A 25,043-nucleotide genomic window follows, 5' to 3' on the forward strand; every position below is an offset into this window, starting at 1 on the left:
ATCTTCAGCTTGTAATGTAGTACTTCACAGTTGGTGGGGACTGGATAGATTTTTGTCAAATAAATGAATGAACTGAATAAAATGAAGACCAGGAGAGTGCAGTTTCTTGAAAGCCAAGTGTTTTTAGAACAGAATGGTCAACTATATCAAATGTTGCTGAAAGGATTAAACGACATAAAGACGTGAAGATTAGATTTACCCAGGTACAGCTGTGATGAATGGTTTCAGTGAGGCAGTGGGACAAAACCCTATTGCAGTATATTTAAGGAACAAGGAATGGATCCTGAGGTAGCAGAAACTATCTGTATATAGAGAGACAGAAGGAATTCTGAGGCCTACGGAAATTGATCTGTAACTGATGAGGGTATAAGGTCAGTGAGGACTTTAAAATGTTTTGTTATGAAAATTTTAAATATACATAAAAGAATAAACAGTACAATAAACCCTTTATACACTTCACGTATAGCAGCAATGTCAGGATCTGGGTGTGCCTATCTCATTTTTGTTTGAAATCTTTTGAAGCAAATCCCCGTCATTTGAGCGAAACATACTTCAGTTTTCATCTTTAAGAAAAAAATAGCCCTTTCTTGTACAACCTGATGTCATCATCACACTTGATCAAATTAGTAGTAATTCTTTGATACAGTCTAATATCTAGTTCTAATCAGATTACCACAGCTGTGTTGGCTTCTTCATGGTGGCATTAAATTTATTTCTCTGTTTTCAGTATTACTTGTAAACTGTAATGCAGGGTAAATATTTGGTTCTAAGAAAGAGCTAAGAAATATTTGGATCTAAGAAAGAGCTCTGGTACTGGTAGAAACTGCTCGGTAGGTAGGAGCGAATGAGGAGGAGCAGGAACAGTTTTGGTAACTTGTACAAGGCTACAGTAGCACTCGGTGAATATATTTTATTTAATATCTATCTAAATCTTACTATGGAATTTGCTTGATAATTGTACCTAATTTTAGAAACATGCATTTTCATTAGATGATGTTTCATGTGAAATCAAAACTTAAAACCATTTTAATTTCACTGCCTAATTTGACATTAGCCCCATTGTTCAAATTTTTGTAGTCACTCCCTTAAAAGTGCAATTTTAAGTGGGTGATGTCTTATATACCTGTACCTTTACATTACAAAAAATATGGGCAATATTTTTATGTAACTTTTTCATCGTTCGTTGCTAGTCTGTTGCAAAGAGAAGCAAATGTTACTGTTAAATAAAATGATAGATAACTGGCAGTTTAGTTTAGACACTAATGGAGCCTAAAGGCCTTTAAAATGACAGAAACAGCAACTTTTGTGATTTATAGTCTCATTTTTGTTACACAGTTTGGTCATATACCTGACAGTCTTCCCTCTTTGTGACTTTTTCCTAAAAGTTATAGTTTTGTGTTATCTAAGTGAAAAGGCCATTAGCATTAGAGTTTAGTAAAAGAATCTGACAGCATCTTTTCTGAGGATTGTAACAGTTCCCATTGGAGATACACAATCTCTTTTTTTTCTTTTTAAAAATAATTCTAATAGTAGTGATATAATGCAATCCTCAAAGAATATATACTACAACTTTGAACCTATGAACTCCTCAAATTGTCTTATACATGCTACATGGTCTGTAGTTTTAAACAGTCATTTCTAAATGGCTCAGTGATTTCCATTTAATACCTGTGTACACAGTCTCCTCAGTATTGGGGTTACTGTTGTCTAATACGATATGCATTCTATTAAATTAGAATTTTAAAGCAACATGGATTATATAACCTTTTTAGTTACACATTGCCATTTTTTATTTTTTAAACAATTCCTGTTGCAGTTCGACTGATTTCCTTTTCTCCTTTTCTGTAGTTGCCTCTGAGAGCAGGCATGTTCTCTGATCTATGAGTGGTTGAGGTTGCTGACTTAGATGAGAACACTTTGCATGAGCCGCATTGATCCGCTCTCATCCTTTCCATTCGTTTATTGAACAATTAATACAACATTGTAAAGACTCCCTAGAGTATTTCTATAAACGAGCTTGTTTTATCCAAGAAGCACAGTGGTACATCAAGATAAACAAGGATGAAAAACGCTGATTAGGAAAAGTAGGAAATATTAAGCCTTCAAACTCACATTATGGGAAGATTCCATCCTTACAAATGAAAGATATACTTGCTCTCTGTTGAAATATTTTGTACAATTTAAGAAGCTTAGCTTTTCATAGATTTAAATCTCCATTATTTAAAGCATAGAAATTAATTGTACTCATATGATAATACTTTCATTTCTGCTCTTAATTCTTGTTATCTAAGTGTTTTTTCAGTAAGAATGATAATCTTTTTTAAAAATTATTTATTTATTTATCTTTAGAGGGGAAGGGAAGGGGAGAGGGAGAGAAACATCAATGTGTGGTTGCCTCTCATGCATCCCCTGCTGGGAACTGGCCTGCAACCCAGGCATGTGCCCTGACTGGGAATCGAACCACAATCCTCTGTTTTGCAGGCCTGTGCTCAATCCACTGACCTATGCCAGCCAGGGCAAGAATGATAATCTTTTACTATTCTCTTTAAATTTAAACTGCTAGAAAAATGGTTATGTGGCAATTAATCCTTAAAACAACAAAAAATCCCCATGATTTTCAACTGTTTGTGATTTCACAACTTTGTCCTACAAAGTATACTTTAAAAATATAGGGTGGCCCTGGCTGGTGTAGCTCAGTGGATTGAGCGCGGGCCTGCAAACCAAAGGATCGAGGTTCGATTCCCAGTCAGGGCACATGCCTGGGTTGCAGGCCAGTTCCCAGCAGGGGACCCATGAGAGGCAACCATACATTGATGTTTTTCTCCCTCTCTCCTTCCCTTCTCCTCTAAAGATAAATAAATAAAATTTTTTTAAATCTTTTAAAAAATACAGGGTGGCTTAGAATTTTTGAAACTAGCACTGAAAGGGAATGTAAATAGGTAGGTATTGGAAGGTTTCACCTTAGTTCAAAAACAAATATTTAATGTTTAAAAATACCATTTTGTATTTTTTTGATCACTGTTTAGTAAAGTAATACTTATTTCTGAGAAGTAAGTTTATGTGTCATGTTTGGACACTGAAAAGATTACAGTTCAATACCAGTCTGCAACAGTGAGAATAAGGATAGCCTAAAAAACTAATCATTTATTTGTATTGCCTTTAGGCATATCTGTAAAATACAAAATGGATTATAGACCTGTGTGTTAGACCCAGCCAGTTTTGTTTTAGTGATGTCTCACACCATATGTCTAAATACTATTATCTTTTTCAGTTATGACTTTCAAGTTTCATAAATGTACTACATTTGACTTTTAACTGATATTATCTCATTATTAAAATTGCATAATAAAGACAGTATGAATGTATTTATGCAGTATATATTTATTGTAGTGTACAGAGACTGTCTGGGCTTTGGGGAAACTACAGCACCATACAGAACAGGCTAATTCATTATCATTTGGAGTTTGCATTCTAGTGGTTAAGTAAAAAGTAAACATAAAATGTTAGGTTGTGGTGTTGCAATCTATAATTAAAAGAAGAGTAAGGTGAGCAAATGGGATGGTAGAAATTCCAAAATTTACCTTCTGTGTAAGCTTTCCAAAATTCTCTCTACCTACTGATTTAAATGTTCTTTTTACCCTAGACCATCTGCGTATGATATCCATGTAGGTTTCTCCATTGTTTTTCACATCATACTGTCTTATCATTATCTGGCCTGATGTCTGTTTTTTGCCCTTAAGAGAATGCTCTTTGAAAGCTGTGTCCATAAGTCTTCATTGGCGAGTCACCAGTTTCTAACCTTGAGTTCTTTTATAAGTGCTCATATTTGTTTCAACAATGAATGAGCGGTACTCTCAGAATTTCTGAGGTCATCTGGCTCCACTAGAATCCAAAGGCCCTTTTTCAGACAATTAGGAAAGAAAGTAAAAAATGGTTTTAAAAACAGCATATGTATGCATTCTATCTGGTTCACTTGTAACATTTCTAATTAATTTAGAGTTCTACATTTTACATTATTGTCATTACTATAACCTGTGATGCAGCTTTTTTGAAAAAATACAAAATAAGAAACTTTTCTGAAAATTATTGTTTTACCCACAGGTACTACTGAACGAGTGTGCTTGATCCAGGGAACTGTCGAAGCACTGAATGCAGTTCATGGATTCATTGCAGAAAAAATTCGAGAGATGCCTCAAAATGTGGCCAAGACAGAACCAGTCAGCATTTTACAACCCCAGACCACCGTTAATCCAGACCGCATCAAACAAGTGAGTGTTTAGTTGGGAAATCAAAGAGAAATATTCACAGCATAGTGTGAATTCCTTAGGAAAGAAGCCTTACAGTCTTAGCATATGCAGTTTTTTTCTATACATATTCCAATAAGTTGTTATTTATTTATTTAAAGACTATCAGAGTCTCTTAGATTGATCAGTTGATTGCTTGCTTGATTGATTGAATGACTCATTTATTAATGTTACCACTGAGAAGCAATTATGTGACTCATTTCTATTGTGATTTATAGATACAAACTTGATAATTTATGGGAATTTAATCCATTTAAAATTATATTACTTTTAAAATAAAGTATAAAAATTGAAATGAAGATATATGCTCAAAATTTCAAATATCACTTTTAGTATTATTCTTCAGTATAGTTACTCTATTATGCATATATACTCCAGTTTTGTTAATTTGTCATGTTCAGCATTCTTATCAACAAATTTGTATAATATACTCGTGTGCCTAGAAAACAGTTATTTGTTACAATTCAGCTATTACATTCTGTATAACTTGTATATAGCACATATATGCCATAAAGGGCCAATGTTCATTTTTAATGTGTGGGATTTTCTGTAACAAAATTTTTACTTGATAAAAGACAATGTGAGTTTTTAAGACTGAATAATGGCTGACATGTAGGAGAAAAATGACATTTTTTAAAATATTAAATGAGGTGGTTTCTTCCCCATAAATTCATTTTAATTCTCAGATTTATTTGATAACTTTATAATTATTGTTTCTGCACTTTCCCTTTTATATTGACTATTAATTTGTCATCATACTAGTAATAGACTGTGTTTTCAAAAGGAATGTATTTGTTGTTAATTCACAGAACATTTAATTTACAGAATATTTATGTTCACTGTAATAAATTGAACTGTAGCTTATTATTAATTTCATGTTTCTGAATTGAAAAAATTAAATAGTGTTATGAATCTAATAATTTTACCAATATAGGTAAATATAAGGCTGACCAAACACATACAAATGTAGAAATTATCAATTAGACAATAATAGGATAATAATTCTGTTTTCTCCTAGTACCGTTTTAAAAATTCTTTCATGTTTAAATTATGAATATTTGTTACCCATATAAAATCAATCATTTTATACTCTTTGTTAATGTCAAAATGGTTTGTTTTTTGTATACCCTTCACAATTTTTCAGGGAAGTATCTTTTAGTCTATACGTGGCAGAATGTAAAATATTTTGAAGCTCCAAACATCAGTAGATTCTTTTATTCTTACAGCCATTACAGTTTTGGAATCTTTATTTTATCTATGCTTAGTAAATACATAGAATATTTTTTAAAACTAATACTTTGAAAGTGATCACATCACTCCACTTAGATTCTAAAACGGGGGTTTCGTTAAAGATTAAAATCATTAGGGGCTAAGAATTTACAGACACACCCTTAGGGTTATTTGACTTTCCCTTAATCCAGTCTGTCTTCCTTTTCTTTTGTAACTGCTGTGAGAGAAAGTTCAAACATTTAGAGATGTGGTGAACATCCTGATTTTTTTTTAAAGTAAAACATACACTGTATCAATAGTTTGAGGAGTGTGATATCACTGGTTCTGTATTTGGGGCAGTGATATGTGTAAATTTTTATTATTTTTGTAATAATAAGTAGCTAGTAGCATCAAATAATTAACTCTGAATTATTATTAAAACTCCAGTTTTCTCTATGGCAGTATGCATTATATTGGGTACCATATATCCCGTGCCAGTACAGATTAATGAAAACCAAAAATTAAAAATGTTTGGTTTATTTTTACTTGCTTTTTCCTGATAATATTATTTAAATTCAAGATAAGTGTTAAAATAGATGTTGGCTTACTTTGTATATTTACATTCATTATAAGCCTTGTAGATGCTCATGGAATTAAAAGTATTGTTGATTCTTTAATATGTTCATGTAATTAATAATGTATGAAAGAAATGGAGTATCATCTAAAAAGATTTATCAGTCAAGTACACTAAATCTAGCAGGACAATATATTTAACACTTAAATACTTCTTTTGCAAATGTAAAAATTGAAAAATCTAGAAGAGAGCTCAAACATGTTTCTAAAATATTATATGAACAGAATTTTTTTATGCTGTAAATGTAGGACTCTCTAAATGTGTAGGTATCCTATTTTACCAACATAAAGACTTTACTGGATCATTCCCTAAATAGAATTCCAAGTATATAATTTTACATTACCATGATTTTGTTTCTGAAGAAATTATGTTGATTATTTATTATAAAATAATATGTGTAAAATAAACTTTCTACTAAAATAGATGAAAATATATTTCATATGATGTTTGCATATATTTTATTTTAACACACAGAATCCTAATAAGATTTATTTTAGAATGGTGTAATTCCCCTTAACTAAAGATACACCATTAACATTTGTTTTGGGCTTCAGTTCTCAAGTTAACTTTTAATATAATTTCTTTGAAACTTTTTTATAATTTTCTTCTAGTTAACATTTTGCAAAAAATTAGAGTTTTGAAAAGGGTAGAGCTAGAAAGTGTATCTTTTGCATAGAAATGAATTAATGTTGAATATGAAATTATAGATTTTCTTAATATAGTATATTTGTTATTACATGTTCATTGTTTTTATGACTGATAATTTTAAGGTTTTGCTTGCCAAAACATAATTTATATGTACTTTATAAGTAAAATGATTTATATGTAATAGGAAATCAGAGTTAGTTGCAAGCAATTAAAACATTCTTTAAAAGTCAAAATTTTACAGCATATATTATAGACTTTTAATAAAGTAGCATATTCTGAGTTATGCAATCTATATATACTTGGAAACTGAATAAATTGCAGGAACCACTATATTCTGCCTAAATGGGACCCACCCTTATTGACTGAATCAATTCTCAGACCAGAATAATTTTTTTCAGAAAAGTATTGCATAGTAGTCTTAGAAATCTTTCATACAGTGGAATGTTGAAACTTATTATCACAGCTTTACATCCAGCCTCAGATATGAGATATTGTGAAATATTTGATTCTTAACTTTGACATTTGTATTGAAAATGTTTATTTGCTAATACAGAGTAATCTATATTTTATATATCCAAAATGGTAATAATAATAATGCTTATTGAATAATCAAAACCTTGTAGCCTCTGTTCTTTAACCTCAGGAGACTATCATGAGGTACACAGTACTATTGCGGTTGTTTTATAAGACATCATACCAGAAACAGATAGACAGCAAGATCCAGCAAACCAAAATTAAACATATTAATTTGCATAAAACATACTATTTTTTGTTTTTAGGACACACAGGTAACTGAGACATTCCGTAATTTTCATGGAATTTAGATCTTGTTTGCCTAGGGCTCTGAACTCATTTCTGGAGCACTACTTAACACAAATTATTTGGTATATAGTTTATTTACACCATTTAATGTTTTGAGCTTTATGCTTTTTACTTTTTATCCCATGGGATTATTGAAACTTTTCCTCTTGTTGTAAGTCCCTCAAAACCAGTGATCAGGGGTGTCCAACCTGCGGCTCACAAGTGGCCATAATGCGACCCAACACAAAATCATTAATTTACATAAAACATGAGATTTTTTTGTGATCTGTGCCACAGTGTATTTAATGTGTGGCCCAGACACACTAAAAGGTTGGGCACCCTGGATATAATGAGCCAATATAATGAACCGCCCCAAAATGGTAGCAACCACGTGTAAGTATTATAGTTAACATTTGTTAACTCCTTCATTTATTATAGACTTTCAGGAATTTCATTTTTTTGTGGCTCAAATATGTTTTTAAGAAAAGCTACATTAAGAAATGTTATAGGCATATAAATAATTATCTTATATTTAAACAATCAAGACATCAGAAGTCTCATTTACCCCAAATAACTTTACATTCATCTTGAAAACAGCACATAATTTGTTTGTTCATTATTCAGTCATTCATTTATGAAGTTATTAAATGCCACCTTAGTGAATTGCAAAATATATTAATTACAGTCCTTGCTCTCCAAAACTATTTGTGAGAGATAAAAATTCTTTTAATAATTTATAAAAAGGTAAAACCGTATTTATATACCTAAACTACAGTATAAACAATGTACTGTAAAAGTTTAGAGGACTGTGGAAGAAATGTAGGCTAGCGACATTTGGTACTGTAAAACAGGCATTGAACTGAACCTTGAAGATCGTGTAGGAATTGCCTAACTAGAAAAAAAAGAAAAAAGCTTATTTTAGGGATGTGGATTTGAGTAGAAAGATGCCATAAGTGTTTACTCATATGGAGACTGTCTTGACAAAGATGGAATGTTTGTGCTGGAGGAAATAATGTTAGATAGGTAAGGTGGGATCAGGTAATGGAGAGCCTTGGGTGTTCAGCTGATGGGCATCATACAGATTCTTTGTAATATCTCCCAAAAGAGCCCCTCTAATTTCTCTAGAAGGTTAAGTGGGGGAAAAAAGAGATACCTCTTCATTTTGTTCTCTTCTGTGCTGAAAAGCCAGACAGAATCATAGGGTTCTTGTAGATAAAGCTTGTAGGAGAAAAAGAGAGCTATGGCGATTAGCCGAGTGTTCTACAGTGCAGATATTTAAATTTGAAGGTTTGTAAGATAATCTTTTCTAAAATTTTTTTCATGTAACATTTACAAATCCAGGAAGAACGGGTAATAATGGTAATAGGGCTGTGCATGTGGTGCTTCCTGTGCTTCTGTGCCAGCCACCACGCTGTGCACTCTACATGAATTATCAACTTCACCCATCCTCACAGAGATCCCATGAGACAGGCACAGAGTCCACGCGATACTTCAGGATGCTGATGCTTAAAGGAAGTGAGTGACTTACCCAAGGACATATAACTGTAATTATCTTAACACAAGGCTTTTATGGCCTCCAGGTTTGAGTAATGCTGGTGAAACAAATTCCAATAGATTTCTCTCTTCGGATACTTTTCAAAGTCTTGAATAAACTTCTCTAAGAAGAGACCCTCATTTAAAATAGAATGTCTTGTATCAGGGTGAGGGTAAGAGTCGAGGTGATATTTTAAGGAGAAGATGATGAAACACTTCATCTCACTTTCGGTTGCGAAAGTTGAGACAAATACATGAAGTTAAAAGATATTTCAAAGTAAAATTTGTGAGGCTTTGAGACTGATTTGTTCTAGTTCTGAAATGGTGATAGAAGAATAAAAAATGACTATATATATTTTTGAACCTAGTATAATGGTGAAACCTGAAAGCAAACGAATTTTAATCAGGCACCTACTTGAGATATTTTAGTTTGTTCAGAAAAGTTAATTTGTAAACAGTATTTTTCCTTGAAGTAGTTTCTGATAGAAGCATAGGTGAGAATCTGAAACTGAAAATATAGACCCTTGATTTCAATAGATAAGATAATTTCACTCTCATTTTAATAGCAGGGAAGAAAAAGGCAAACAAATGAAAAAAGTAGTTAATGGGAAAAAGTGACAGGCATTCTAGTAAATACACAGGATCTGGAGCAGGACTGCCAGGATTCCAGTCTTGGGTTTTTTAATGACCAGCTGAGTATTTTTGGACAAGTTGTTTGGCTTCTCTGTATCTCTACTTCTTTACCTATAACACAGGGATAGTAACAGTGATCTATTTCATTAAGATGAGTATTATGTAAGTAAAACTGTACCTTTTCTTAGTATGTACTCTGTATAAATTGTAAAGGGAAAAAGGAAATCAATAATTTTTCCTGTCACAAAATAAGGAAAGATGCTAAAAAAGGATCAAATACCCAAAGAAAAATTTGAGAATAAGTAACTCTTTTAAATAGAAAATTATTGGAAAGTTTTAAAAGTTGGTTTCAGTTCACATGGTGAGAGCAAAGTTATTATTTCCTAGAGGAAAATAGGCTGGTTAGGTAAAAAGGAAAAAAAAAAGTGGTGTGGTGTGGAAACCGCTGATTTGAAATTTTGGACATACAAAGGAGAAAAATACAGGTTAGATCAGAGAGGTTCACAAAACCCTGCTACTCTAGAGGGAATGACTCACAGTTCAAGAATGAAAAGGAGCTTGAAAAGGCAGAGGAACTGGAGATGGGATTCCTGGGGGAACAAGGTGACTGAGGAGCAGCTGAAAGATCCAGTTGAGGGTGTTCAGATCATAGCCTGTGAAGAGTCTGAGTAGAGCTCACAGTCTTGTCTCGGTGCAAACAGCATGAAGGTGGGGTTGCGGGGAGAGCAGTTTGGAAAACTGACGAAGTGATGTAGGCAGTTGTGATCGATAAGGAAGCTCATTCTGGGAAGTAATGATTTTTTTCAAGTAATAAGGAATATCAGTTGAAAGAAAGAGAAAATATTGAAAGGTTGGAAAGAAGGGTAAAGTAGAGAATAGCAGTTATGAGGCAAATGAGCTGTGGGATGCGTGTGTTGTGAAAGACCTCTTGAAATTGGACAACACAAATTTATGTTAGGTCTAAGTAGTTGCAGGCAGTTCAGACATTGGAAGAGAGGGAAGGTATTTGTTAGGATAAAAATCCAGAGGTGATAATTACATGTTTAAATATTTTTATAGAGAAGTATACGGATTTATTTAACAGAACTTGAAACAGGTTTGGGAAAGTAATGACTTAAGTAATGTTACTCAGCTAGTGATAGATTCCAAGTTACAACTGAGATTTGTTCATTGCTGTGTTCACTGTATCTCTAAATATCAGAGGTTCTTGACAATTTATTACTATAGATTTGCTTGAAGGTAAGCCTTATTTATTATAGAGTTTATTTATAGTAATATTCTCTGGCCCAGCAAAAATGTCACTTGCTAACAAGAATGTATTTTATAATTTGTAATTACTTTTTATTTCTATTCCCAAAAGCCTAGTTAAGTATCTATATTTAACTAAATGCCTGTTGTCAAATCTTGAAATTTTAAAAACTATTCTCCAAAGAATCCATTATTTTAAAATTATAAAATACTTCAAGTTTTTCTGCAATAAGTAATTAAGCCTTTATTGTTTAAAGCAGAATCTTTTAACAGCCTTTCAATTCACGTAAACAAAATGTTCTTTTCCATTTGAAAGGTAAAATTATGGTAAAGAAATGACTGCCCTTCATAATCACTATTTGATAAATGTAAAAACTAAATTTTAGAGGAGCATGTCCTTTGTAAATGTTTCTATCAGATACTTTAGTATTTGTTACTATATGGATATTTAGTTGCATCTTCCTGGTGTATATCAGAAATGTTATTAAATGATTTTTAACTGGAAACATTTCATTTATAAACTATTAGGGAAACAAACAGTGTATATTTATATTGTATACTGAAATACTTATTTTAGATTTTTCCATTCTATTTGTGTGGTTGAGATCAACTATTGAAGCTGTTTCATTAATTAATAGAAACTTACCTGTTTATTAAAACGGTTTTTGCAGCTAGTATTCAAAAGGTCACTGAAATGTAGGCTTTCTGGAATCTATTATAAGTTAATTAGTAAAGGGAGAAGACTTTTGTGCAGTATCTACATGAATAATAAATAGCTGGAAAAGTCATCTCATGTTTATTTCACTATACGTTCATTATTTCAGAAATTTAAACCAAGAAAATATATTTAGAAATAATTTGCTGTAATATTTTGACAGTCTTATTATCCATTAAAGCCTAAACTTATATAATTTTTACCTTTTTAGTTAAAATATTAAACTCTGTCTTCTTATGTTTACCTAATAACCAAACCTTTAATGATTTTAAACACATTATTATTATCCCAGAAGTGTAAAATTATTGTTTTTATTTACATGGTTAATAAACAGCATTAGAATTAAGGACAATGTTGCTGAATCTGAGTTGTATCAATTACTGATAATACATGCCCAATATTTCATCCATGTGTCATTCAGAAAAAAGCTATTAAATAAATTGATAGAAGGTAATATTAATCCTGAGCCACTCGATATTACTACTTTTTCCCCATAGTTCTCTATAGTATTTCAAGACCTTGTTGAGAATTCATCTGGAGGGCAAGGTAGATGCACTTTGGGTTGATTTTACCCTGATAGGAACAGAAGAGCCCAATACACATACTTATACTTCTATAAGGTTAATAATGAACTTGGATTCTAACCTATATTGGGAAAAATGGCCTCTAGATTTATTTCACATCTATTTAGTCAGCTTTTTGATAATTAGTAATAAGATTTCTACAGAACAGATTTTCAAATGTACGCTAACTACTCACAGGAATTATCTGCAGTACAAGTTGTAACCAGAGATGAGAAAAACAAAACCTTTTCTGTTTAATTAATAGTAACATGAAGTTAGTATCATATGTCCTTAGCGTAGTATTGCAAGGAAAAGAAAATATTACATCAAGTTTTAATGACAGAAAATTAAAGTCTTTTGAGATGACAGTAATTTATTACAAAAAAAACAAAAGCGGAAAACAAAGGATTTGAAGAATTTTTTTCTTCTTTTATGATGTTTTACCTCTGAATGTAGATCCTGCCCCCTCTTTATATATGATTAAACCTTGGTGTGACTTGACATGAAATCTAGTTTTCCTCAAAGTATCTGAGGTTTTACCTTAGGAAGAACTTGGAATCCCTTAAGTATGATCTGATGTTAGAAGCAGTCTTAGTTTTTGGAGAACAGTGAGTTAAGCAGGAGCCTGCAAATATCTTATTTTTTCTTTTACTTTTAACTGCTTTATTCTATCTAAATTACAACTGTTGAATTAAAATGCATGAATATAACTATATTAAGTAATTTCATCTACTTTTCCCTGATACTGCTGAACCTTTAAAGTTATGCTTTTGCTCATATCTGAGTAATTTTGATGGATACATATTAATATTAAGTATAATATTCACATAGAACTGTGTGTCTATCCTATAAAATTAGCCCACTTCACCTATTAAGAAATATGTATTGAGGGTACTATTTAAGCAATGCTATTTGCTTAGTGAAAATATACATTTTTATTAAAAAACTTAATATTTTACACTTTAAGATTATTCTTTTAGACATGAAACGTTTTTAAAATATTTTAATGAGCTATTTAACAAATATATTATGTTCTCATAAAACATATATATAGTATGTGTGTTTAAAAGTCAAGTCAATAATAAAAATGATTCCTAATATTTTTATGCTTACTTTCAATGCAGGCTGATGATACTACAATATATTGTACCCTTCATCTATATTAAATTTTAGTATTTAGCATAAATGGTAAAGTGTTAAAATGCTATTAGTTACTTGTTTATTAATATGAAGTTAATGTTTACATTTTCAGACGGGCTCTAAATTAATTAAAAATTAATACTTTAGAAGATAATGTGATATTAAGAACTCAGAACTACAAATTTAATTGCTTTTAAGTATGGATCCCTAAATTCATGTGGAATCAACTTGTTGGTGATGTTCAACATATTAAGTAGGTGGATACTTTTTGCCAAAGTAAACTTCATTTCACCACTTCTTCCAATCCCCGACTGTATTCATTGATAGGAAAATGCCTCTTTCAGTTCTACTCGTTGAATTTCTTGAATTTTTGTTTGACATCTCTTTTTCCCCAAGAAAACAAAGGGAAAGAAAAGAGACTACTATTCATGAATATGGTCAGGATACCTTTAATACTCATGTGAATTGTTATCAGTCACCATCATGATTTCAAGTCATGAATTTATTTTTACATGCTTATTATGCATGCATATTTACATGCATTAGTTATTTAATTGATCTTAAATTCCATTAAATTTGAATGACTAGGAGAAAGATTTGTTTCTAGGATTTTGTTCTCGTTATATTACATTTTATTTTATTTTGATTTATTTAAATAATCAGTTTAAGGCTTATAAAGGTTGATTTGCTCCTGAACTGCTTTGTTCCCAGACATTGCCATCTTCCCCAACTACCACCAAGTCCTCTCCATCTGACCCCATGACCACCTCCAGAGCTAATCAGGTACAGTATCATCCTGTCATCTACACCATACTTTTCACGGGTGATTGCCTGCACACTGGAGAAAAAACAATGGTGGGTTAAGGATGTATTCGCTCATTCACAAAAGTGCAACACGATCAGATTCCAGAAAACTGAAAAAGAAATAATTAATTGTTTCTGAAAATTTATATGAATTTTTAACGTCAGGTAACAAAAATACATTCAGGTGGTAGACTATTAGAATTTTGGATGTTCCCCTTAAAATTATGATGACTTTATGGAGCTCTGAGGGTTATTTATTGAGTTGATGTTTATGATCTCCCTTATTGTTTCCTCCTAGGATTCTTGGTATATAGCTTAAGAATATCATATATGTAAAAAAATATGTTTAAATATGATTTGTTGAGCAAAGGTATATCTTTAAAAGTGAATGCATTTTATTTGTTTTTTATTTCAGATATTCTTTACTTTGTACACAATTTTAAACTTTGGTTGAAAAATATTTGTAGCAAACTAAAAGTAACTGAAAATTGGTATTTGTCATAATTTTAATGCTGTTTAACAAACAACAGAGGAAGTGGTATTTACTTAGAATTTAATACTAGCATTTTCTTTGGTGGAGTGGCAAACTGGAAGTATAAATATATCTTAATAGTTTGATTCGATAATTGTTTTGGTACTGAATATTTGTAGGTCATTCTTCAAAAATGTGGTTAATTTTGGTACACTTAAGGAAATTATATAAAATATTGTATGTGATTCAGACATACTGTATTTTAACTTCACAATTGTTAAAAAATATATTTATTAAAATGATTAAACACATTTTCATTTTGTCTGAGTTGAGCTTCATTTAGGTGAGAAATGTTTTCTTTATTTCCAATTTTTTGCTAATATAAGGCCTCATGGGATTATTTAAATATTTTTAAAAGCTTATCTTTTAAATATATTTCATAGAGTTGGCTAACATATTATAAACATTGATCTGTATTTGCTAAATATATTAAATGTAGCTTTTGCATATCATCTAATATAAGGCTATCAGAATTATTTTGCTCATTATTAATTCTAATATTTTTGCAACCTTTTCAGGGAAAATTTAGAAATAATAACTGGAAGCAAAACTAACAGGATGTTAGGAGCTTGATTTTTATTTTATGCAGTAGCATTCCCTCAGACAAAAATACTTTATAATGCTTACATTTTAGACCCAGTAAATTGTTTTAAAAGTATACATCTCTGGCGATGAAACTGAGCACTTCTCTTTGAAGGGAATGGTACTGTATAAAGTGAGAGAACCAAACTGGTATTATTGATGTACAAAGTTCAAAAGTGTGTGCGTGTGTGTGTGTATACACATATTTTCACTTTCTACACCTTCTCTTTTTTATTTAATCTTTAATGTATTTTTCCATGCCCATTTAGTTCCCATTTAATTCCTTTATGCCACCTGCCCCCAAGCAGTCACCACACTGCTGTCCACATCCATGAGTCCCTTTTCCTTAATCCCTGCACTCCCTCATGACCTCCCCTGTTCACTAGTTGTTATCTGCTCCCCATTCTATGAGTCTGTCTCTATTTTGCTTGTTAGTTCTCTATTTTGCTTGCTTGTTCATTAGATTCCACATATGAGTCAAATCATATGGTATATACTTTATGTGTTATATGAACTTCAATTATATGATAGAGAAAACTATTAGGAAAACAACTGACTTTATATTTTTTATGTTTCTCTCGTACTTCATCCTTCTTTCTTTTCCAAACAAAAACAAGAAAATTTCAATAAAAACTTACGCTTTTCCTCCACATAAAAATTCTGGATCTAGAAAGAAAAATTTTGTCTATTAAATTAAATTTGTGCATTTTTTCACTTATATGAATATATGCATTTTAATTTCTTTAAAAGACTAGTTATGTTTAAGTTTACTAATATATTTTTACCCTTTAGATAAGTTACTGCATCTACCTCTGCCAAATCTAATATTTTTCTAATTCAAAATAATAAGTCACTTGTGATTTTATCCTCTGTTCATTATACCTAGTTATATTTACTAAGTGTATTTTATTTATATTTGTTTCATTCTGTTCTTGTACAAACAAGCATAGTCTCTCCTGGACAACATGAGGCAAAATATAAAAGAAGAACATAACAAATTCGGTAAATTCATTGAGGAAAGTATAGTTATCACCCACACTGATGTTAACTAGTAGTTTTCCCTACAGTACTTCCCAATAGATTCTGTTTAGGTAACTTGGGTTTTAATAGAATTTTGTTCATAGATCACAGTTATGTTTTGTGTGTAGTCCCATTAAACCAGTATCACTTTACTGTATAGACATATCTATAAGGGTAATGGGGAAAGGTAAATGAGTTCTCACATGCAATTAAATTAGACTTTTAAACCTGTAAAAATAACTTTTATTATTGGTTTAAGTTTGCTTTATTCTTATCCAGCAATTTAGCAGATGTGTCTCCAATTTTATAACTAGAAGAAATGGAACAAACTCATAGCATTCCAGTTTAAATTAAAAGTTATTGTTTAATGTGTTCTAGCTAATATAATACCCTCTGCTGTTAAAAGTAGCTATAAACATTTTTCCATGTGAATTTTTATAAACCATTATAAAGTACATCAAGAGTGTGTTATTTTAATTTTTGTTGTTATTTTAATAAGCACATGAGTAATGATTGAGTTCTATTTCCAGAATAGTTTGTGATTCAGTAAAAATAAATTAGGAACTATTAATATTTGTTTAAACCCCAAAATAGAAAGCTCAGAAAATACATCATAAAGTTAGTTTTATCTACAGTTTCAAGATTTTAAAATATTTTCTAGTCTTTCAAAAATGACTATCTGTTTCACATACTGAATTTTACTTTTCTATCCTCAAGTTTTCACAGGTCAGACTGACAGACCGTAACTAGTATTGTGGCTCTATAATAACTTTTCTCTGAAAATTAAAGGGTTATCATATGAGAAGTCTCATAGACTGGAGGCTAAAAGTCAAGAAGGGAGTCAAATTGCCTGTGATCACATCCTTGTTCTGCCACTTGCTGAGTAAATTGAGTTCCGTTTTCCTTTATTGAAATTCAAGCCCTGGCTGGTGTGGCTCAGGGGATTGAGTGCTGCCTGGGAGCCCAAAGGTCACTGGTTTGAATTCTAGTCATCGCACATGCCCGGGTTGTGGGCCAGGTTCCCGGTTGGGGGGGTGTGAGAGGCAACCAATAGATGTTTCTCTGTTTCTCTTTCTCTGTTTCTTCCTTCTTTCCCCTCTATCTAAAAATAAATAAATAAAAACATGCAAAAACTCTTTACAGAAAAAATTCAAATGATAATAGCACCCTATATGTTCTAAGCAAAAAAGTAAAATCTCATTATTCTTAGAACAGTAGTTTCTAGAATGTAATATTCTCCACGTTAGGTTGTTATACTTATTTTTTTCTGAAATACCTCTCAAGTAATAATGAAAAAGAAAAATTATTCCTTTTTTACATAATTTTTTTAGATTTTATTTATTTACTTTTAGAGAGAGGAGAAGGGAGGGACAAAGAGAGGAAGAGAAACATTGATTGGATGCCTCTCACACACCCCAAAAAGGGGACCTGGCCTACAACCTAGGCATGTGTCCCGACCGGAATCAAACTGGCGACCTTTTGGTTCACAGGCCCACGCTCAATCCACTGAGCGAAACCAGCCAGGGTAGAAACATTATTCTTTAAGAAGTTAAGTGATATAGCATATAGCATATAAAAACTGAGTTTTAACTTTAAAGAAAAACTATACGATAATATTGCTGCTCTTTCAAGTCTAAAATATTTCTGTAATTAAAGTTTCTATTCTTTTCCATCAGTAATTACTTTTTTTCATTTTGATTGAATTTTTTTCCATTACCATTTACCACCATTGTACCCTCCTCTCCCTGGCAGTCACCACACTGTTGTACACGTCCATGAGTCCTTTTGCCTTTTTGCTTGATCCCTCCACTCTCTAACCCCTCCCATAGCAGACATCCTGCTCTCCATCTATGAGTTAGTCTCTATTTTGTTAGTTCAGTGTGTTCATTAGATTCCACATATGAGTGAAATCATATGGTACTTTTCTTTCTCTGACTGGCTCATGTCACTCAGCATAATGTTCTTCAGTTCCATCCATGCTGTTGCAAAGGGCAAAATTTTCTTCTTTTAATGACTGGGTAGTATTCCATTGTGTAAATATCCCATAGTTGTTTTATATACTCATCTACTGATGACACTTGGGCTGCTTTGATAACTTGATGATGTAAATACGCTGCAGCAAATATAGGGATGCTTATGTTCTTTCAAATTAGTGTTTTGGATTTCTTTGGATGTATTACCAGAAGTGGGATTGCTGGGTCAAAAGGAACACCCATTTTTAATTTCTGAGGTATCTGCATGTTTTTGAGGCTGCACCAGTCTGCACTCCCACCAACAGTACTAAAAGGCTGCACTCTGTCCACATCCTCATCAGCACTTGTTGTTTGTTGATTTATTGATGACGGCCATTGTGCCTGTTGTGAGGTGGTATCTCACTGTGGTTTTAATTTGCATTTCTATAATGACTAGTGATGTTGAGCAACTTTTTATATATCTATCAGCCATATGTATGTCTTCTTTGTCCAGTTTTATTGGATTATTTTGGGGTTTTTTAGTGTTGAGTTTTCTAAGTTCTTTGTAAACTTTGGATATTAACCCCTAATTAGATACATTGGCAAATTTGTTTTCCCATTTCATGTGCTGTCTTTTTATTTTACTGATGATTTCCTTTGCTTTGCAAAAACTTGAGGTTGATGTAGTCCCACTTGTATATTTTATATTTTGTTTTCCTTGCCTGGGGAGCTATATCAGACAAAATATTGCTACAAACAATGTCCTACATTTTATTGCCTTATAGGATTTTTATAGTTTTGGGTCTAACATTTAAGTCTTTGATCCATTTTGAATTTATTCTCATGTGTGGTGTAAGAAGGTGGTCTGGTTTCCTTTTTCTGCATGTATCTGTCCAATTTTCCCAACACCATTTATTGAATAAACTATCTTTAGTCTATTGCATGTGCTGCTTCCTCTGTTAAATATTGACTGTAAAGGTGTGGGTTCCTTTCTGGGCTCTCTATTCTACTCCACTGATCTGTGTGTCTGTTTTTATGCCAGTACCATGCTGCTTTGATACTATGGCCTTATAGTATAGTTTGGTATTAGGTAGTGTGATTTCTCCAGCTTCGTTCTTCTTTCTCAGGATCACTATTGCTGTGCGGGGCCTTTTGTGCTTCCACATACATTTTTGAAATGTTTGTTCTAGTTCTCTGAAATATGTCATTGGAATTTTGATAGGAATTGTGTTGAATCTATAGATTGCTTTGAGTGGTATGGACATTTTTAATGATGCTAATTCTTCCTTTCCATGAACACAGTGTGTGCTTCCACTTATTTGTATCTTCTTCAGTTTCTTTCTTCATTGTCTTAGAAATTTCCAAGTGCAGATCTGTTACATCCTTGGTTAGGTTTATTCATGGGTATTTTATTTTTTGTGTGAATTGTGAATGGCATTGTTTTTCTTTAATTTCTCTCTTTGTTGGTATGTTTCTGGATATTAGTTTTCTATCCTGCTACTTTGCTAAATTTATTTATCAGTTCTAGTCTCTTGATGGATTTGGGGGGTTCTCTATATACAATATCATGTCATCTGCAAATAAAAGCAGTTTTACTTCTTCCTTTCCAAATTGAGTGCCTATTATTTCTTCTTATTATTGATTGCTGTGGCTAGGATTTCCACTACTGCGGGCTGAATAAGAGAGGTGAAAGCAGACACCCCTGTCTTGTTCTCTATCTTAAGGGGAATGCTTGTAGATGTTGCCTGTTGAGTATGATATTGGCAATGGGTTTGTCATATATGGCCTTTATGATGCTTAGGTATGTTCCTTATATTCCCAGTTTGCTGAGAGTTTTTATCATAAATGGGTGCTAGATTTTATTAACTGCTTTTTCTGCACCTGTTGATATGATCCTATGCTTTTTCCCCTTCATTTTGCCTATGTAGTGTATCACATTTATTGATTTGTGAATGTTGTACCAACCCTGAATTCCTGGAATAATGCTGGCCTTGTAGAATGTGATTGGGAGTCTTTCTTCCTCTGGAATTTTTTGAATGTTTGAGAAGGAGAGGTGTTAGTCCTTCTGGGAATATTTGGTAAAATTCACCTGTGAAGCCATCCAGCACCCATGATTGTTGAGAGTTTTTTGATTGCTGCTTCAGTTTTACTAGTTGTAATCAGTCTATTCAGATTTTTTTTATTCTTCCTGATTTAGTTTTGGAAGATTGTATATTTCTAGGAGTGTGTCCATTTTTTCCAGGTTATCCATTTTTTGTGTTAGCATGTAGTTGTTCATTATATTTTTTACAATTCTTTGTATTTCTTTTTTGTCAGTTGTTCTTTCTCCTTTTTAAATTCTTATTTTATTTATCTGGGTCATCCCTCTTTTTTGTTGATGAGATTGGTTAAAGATTTGTCAATCTTGTTTATTTTTTCAAAGAACTAGGTCATGGATTCATCGATCTTTTGTATTTTTTTACTATTTATTTTTGCTCTAATATTTATTATTTCCTTTCTTCTACTCACCTTGGGATTTGTTTGCTGTTCCTTTTCAAGATCCTTTAAGTATAAAGTTAGATTTTTAATTTGAACTTTTTTTTTGAGATAGGCATGTAATGCTATGAATTTCCCTCATAGGACTGCTTTCCCTGTGACCCACAGATTTAGGGTTGTGGTGTTCTCATTTTCTTTTTTTTTTAATTTATCTTTAGATTTCTCCCTGGATTTATTTGTTGACCCATTCATTATTTAATAACATGATATTTAGTTTCCATGTCTTTGTGTATTTTTCAGTTTTCTTCTTGTGATTGACTTCTAGTTTTTTTGTATTTTGGTCAGAGAGGAATGTTGATATGATTTCAGTCTTCTTAAATTTATTGAGCCTTGTTTATCTTAATATGTGGTCATCCAGAAAACATTCTACCTGCACTTGAAAAGTATGTATATACTGCTGCTTTGAAGTGAAATGCTCTGATATCAATTAAATCCATTTGATCTAGTGTGTGGTTGAGGCCACTCTCTCCTTATTTATTTTGTGCCTGGAAGATATGTCTGTTGAAGGCAGTGAAATGTTCACATCCCCTACTATGACTGTATTTCTGTTAATCTCTTCCTTTATGTCCATGTAGATTTGCTGCACAGATTTAGGTGCTCCTATGTTGGGTGCTTGAATGTTTACTAGGGTTATATCCTTCTGTTGGATTGTTCCCTCTATCATTATGTAGTGTCCTTTCTCTCTTACTGTAGCCTTGGTTTTATTTTTAAAGCCCATTTTTTTTAGATGTAACTATGGCCACCCTAGCTCTTTTTTTCCTTTCTGTTTGCATAAAGTATCTTTTTCCATCCCCTCACTTTTAGTCTGTGTATATGGTTCAATCTGAGATGTGTCTCTTGGAGGCATCATATATGGATCTTGTTTTCTTATCTATTCAGCTACCTTGTGTCTTTTGGTTTGAGCATTTATGCCATTAACAATTGGAGTGATTATTGATAGATACATATTTATTGCCATTTTATTTTTTAACTATTTTTCTGTGTTTTTTCTTTTTCTTCTTAAAGCAGGCCCTTTAATATTTGTTGCAGTACTGGTTTGGTGGTAACAAACTCCTTTAGCTTTTTTTTGTCTGGAAAGCTCTTTATTTCTCCAATTTTAAATGATAGTCTTGCTAGGTAAAGTGGACTTAGTTGTAGGTCCTTGCTTTTCATCACCTTGAATATTTCATGCTAATAATTTCTGGTCTGAAATGTTTCTGTTGAGAAATCAGATGACAGTCTAATTGGAGCTCCCTTGTAGGTAACACCTTTTCTCTTGTGGCTTTTAAGATTGATTTCTTATCTTCAAGATTTGCCATTTTAATTTGATGTGTCTTTTGTAGGTATTTTTGGATTCATCTTTTTTGGGACTTTTCACACTTCCTGGAATTGTGTATTTTTTTTCCTTCACCAGATTATGGAGGAAGTTTTTGATCATTATTTCTTCAAATAGATTGTTGAAACCTTGCTCACTCTCTTCTTCTGGCATTCCCATGATGCAGGTGATATTACACCTCATGTTGTCCTAAATTTTTCCTAAACTCTCCTCATTTTTTTTGAATTATTTTTTTCTTTTTGCTGTGCTGCTTGGGTGTTTTTTTTCTACCTTGTTGTCCAAGTCACTGATTATATCTTCTGCTTTATCTAATCTACTGTTTATTTCTTGCAGTGTATCATTTATTTCAGATATTATAGTTTTTATTACTGACTGGTCACTTATTATGGTTTCTGTGTCTTTCTTCATGGTGTCGAGTATCCTTATAATTGTTACTTTTAACTCTATATCTGATAAATTGCTTACCTCCATTTTTTTTAGTTCTTTTTCTGGAGAATTCTCTTGTTCATTCACTTGGAGCTTTTGCTTTGTCTTTCCATTTTTGCTGCTTCTTTGTATTTGTTTCTATGTGTTAGGTAGATCTGCAAAGGTTTTGCTGCAGGTCTGTCAGACATTACTTGTGACTGGCCCTGGGCACCCTGTTTGGAGCTATCAGTGATCCACAGATCATGTCTCCCTCTGCTGGGCCTGGGTGTATACAGAAAAAACCAAGATGCACACCGAGGCCAACTTTTACTAGCACTGGGCCCAAGGAAGAGTCAACTAAGGTTTCAGAGCTCCCAGAGATCCGCCTTTGCTGTTAGGATTAATCACTGAAATAGCCTCCAGCTGTATGCAGCAGCCTGGCTTAATCTCCACAATGTAGGGTGAGAGGGATTCCTGCAGGTGGGGCTATTGCTTCCCTCCAGGCTGTAACTGCTCAGTGGAGAGTACGATGCCCAAGAAAGATGGCTTCTGCAGTATGGGGAATGCACAGTGATCCTGGCAGTTGATCCTTCAGCTCTCTTCCCAGAGACACCAACCCCAGACTGTCCTCACACATCTTAAATCCACTCTGCCCTCCTTCTGCTAGAGCCCAGGGTAGGTGCCTACGAGGGAAATTTTGTTCCTTGACCTTTAAAGAGGTCTTTGTGTCAGTAGCTGTTTCTTCTTGGTGGACAGAAACACCCCTACCTTTCACAGCCAGATGATATTTGGGTTCCTTTCCCAGTTCTAGTGCACTAGGCTGGGAAGTGCAGCTTGGCGTTTGGTCCCCACACTCCTCAGCGGGGAATCCCCCTGGCTGCTGAAACCTCCCTCCAGAAATTCAGCTCTTGTCCATGGGAACCCAGTCTGCCCCCTCACACCTCCTTGCACTCCTTACCAATCTCGTGGTGAAGTGGTTTCTTCTGTATGTCCTTGGTTATAAGGCTTCAGCTGGTGTTCAGTTGGTTATTTAGGATGATTTTTCTTTAAGTTGTAATTCCAGTTGGTCCTGGGAGGATGTTAGCGTAGCTTCCATTTACTCCTCCACCATCATGGGTCTCTCTTTGTTTTTTAATATAGCTTAATATATTCTACAATTATTTTCTTCTCTAGTGAGAGTAGGTTCTTGTCCAATTTATAAGTACTATTGTTTCTTTTTGAGAAAGAAATATTGGTAAGGCTAATAATTTTAAAAGTTAGTTTTATAAAAGTGTTACATATAGCGAGATTAAGTTTGACATTTTCTACAGATGGAATTTAAATATGAAGCAAATGTAAAGATATAATAAAGAGAATTACATTATTTGAGGAATGCGTTTAAACCTAAAAAATTCAGAGTCAATTGGTTTAATCAGTTCATAGTTGTTGATACTAAGTCACTTTAAAATTCAATAAAGTGGTTTTGTTAATCAGTCAGTACTGACTAAATTTCAGCCTTAATTTTTGATTCCTGGTTATTCACACTCCTGGGATTTTTGTCAAATTTCAGGAAAAGATAAAAGAAGAATGATTTTACAAATATGTGCTCTATGGACATTTATTTATTTATGTACTGATAATTTGAAATTATATATCTAAATATGTAAAAAACAGATCAAAAATAGGTAACTCGTGTATAGAACACTGGCTATAGCAACATTACAACACAAATAAAACTCACTATTTTTACTTAAATTCGTGAGCACAGGTCTCAGATGGGCCCTTACAGAGTGGTCAGATAATCATAAGCCCATTCAGTTTTTTACTCTCTACATGTCTGTTTCATAACTTTTCTTCCCCTCTCAGTCTCTGTGTTACTTTTCTGTTGCTGTGTGATAAATTACCGCAAACTTAGTGGTGTAAAGAGCACATGTTTATTTTTTTATAGTTTCCATGGGTCAAGGGTCCAGGCACTGTTTAGCTGGATCCACTGCTTGTGATCTCACAAGACTGCAGCGAAAGCATTGGCTCAGGTGCGTGCTCATCCAGAAGCTGGACCTGAGGCGATCCTCTTTTAAACTCATCCAGGTTGACGGTGGCATTGGGTTTCTTGCAGCTCTGTGACTGAGGGCCTTACTTCTTACTGGCTGTTAGCAAGAGGCAGCCTTCAGATTCTAGAGGCTGCCCAAGTTCCCCACCATGTGACTCTCTCTATAGGCACTTCACAGCTTGGCTCTTTGCTTCTTGCAAAGCTAACAGGAGACTCTTTTCAAGATGTCTAGCAAGATGAAGCCTTATATATTGAACCTAATTACAGCCTGACTTCTCACCTACTTTGCTATACAACATAATCAGTAGTGACATTCTATCCATTTGCCATATTCTGTTGATTAGAATCAAGTTAATTTACACCTATACTCAAAGGGAGAGGATCATACAAGGTGTAACACTAACAATTGTCCCTCTCAAAATTCCCCGTTATTTCTTGCTT

The 25,043-nt window shown here is 32.9% G+C and overlaps 1 protein-coding gene across 3 annotated transcripts in view; it reads left to right on the forward strand.

Moving 5' to 3' along the window:
• NOVA1 (NOVA alternative splicing regulator 1) overlaps positions 1-25,043 on the forward strand; it is a 156,016-nt gene that overhangs the window by 107,312 nt on the left and 23,661 nt on the right. For 2 of the 3 annotated variants that reach the window (XM_037128630.2, XM_037128631.2), the window contains exons 3-4: positions 4,102-4,268; positions 14,140-14,211. In XM_037128630.2, the coding sequence (XP_036984525.1) occupies positions 4,102-4,268; positions 14,140-14,211 (239 nt within the window). The remainder of the gene's footprint in view (positions 1-4,101; positions 4,269-14,139; positions 14,212-25,043) is intronic. The other variant, XM_053670527.1, reaches the window with a different exon arrangement.

Source organism: Artibeus jamaicensis, unplaced genomic scaffold (assembly GCF_021234435.1).
Source record: "Artibeus jamaicensis isolate MK-2021 breed Jamaican fruit bat unplaced genomic scaffold, CSHL_Jam_final contig_588, whole genome shotgun sequence".
NCBI classification, from domain to species: Eukaryota; Metazoa; Chordata; class Mammalia; order Chiroptera; family Phyllostomidae; genus Artibeus; species Artibeus jamaicensis.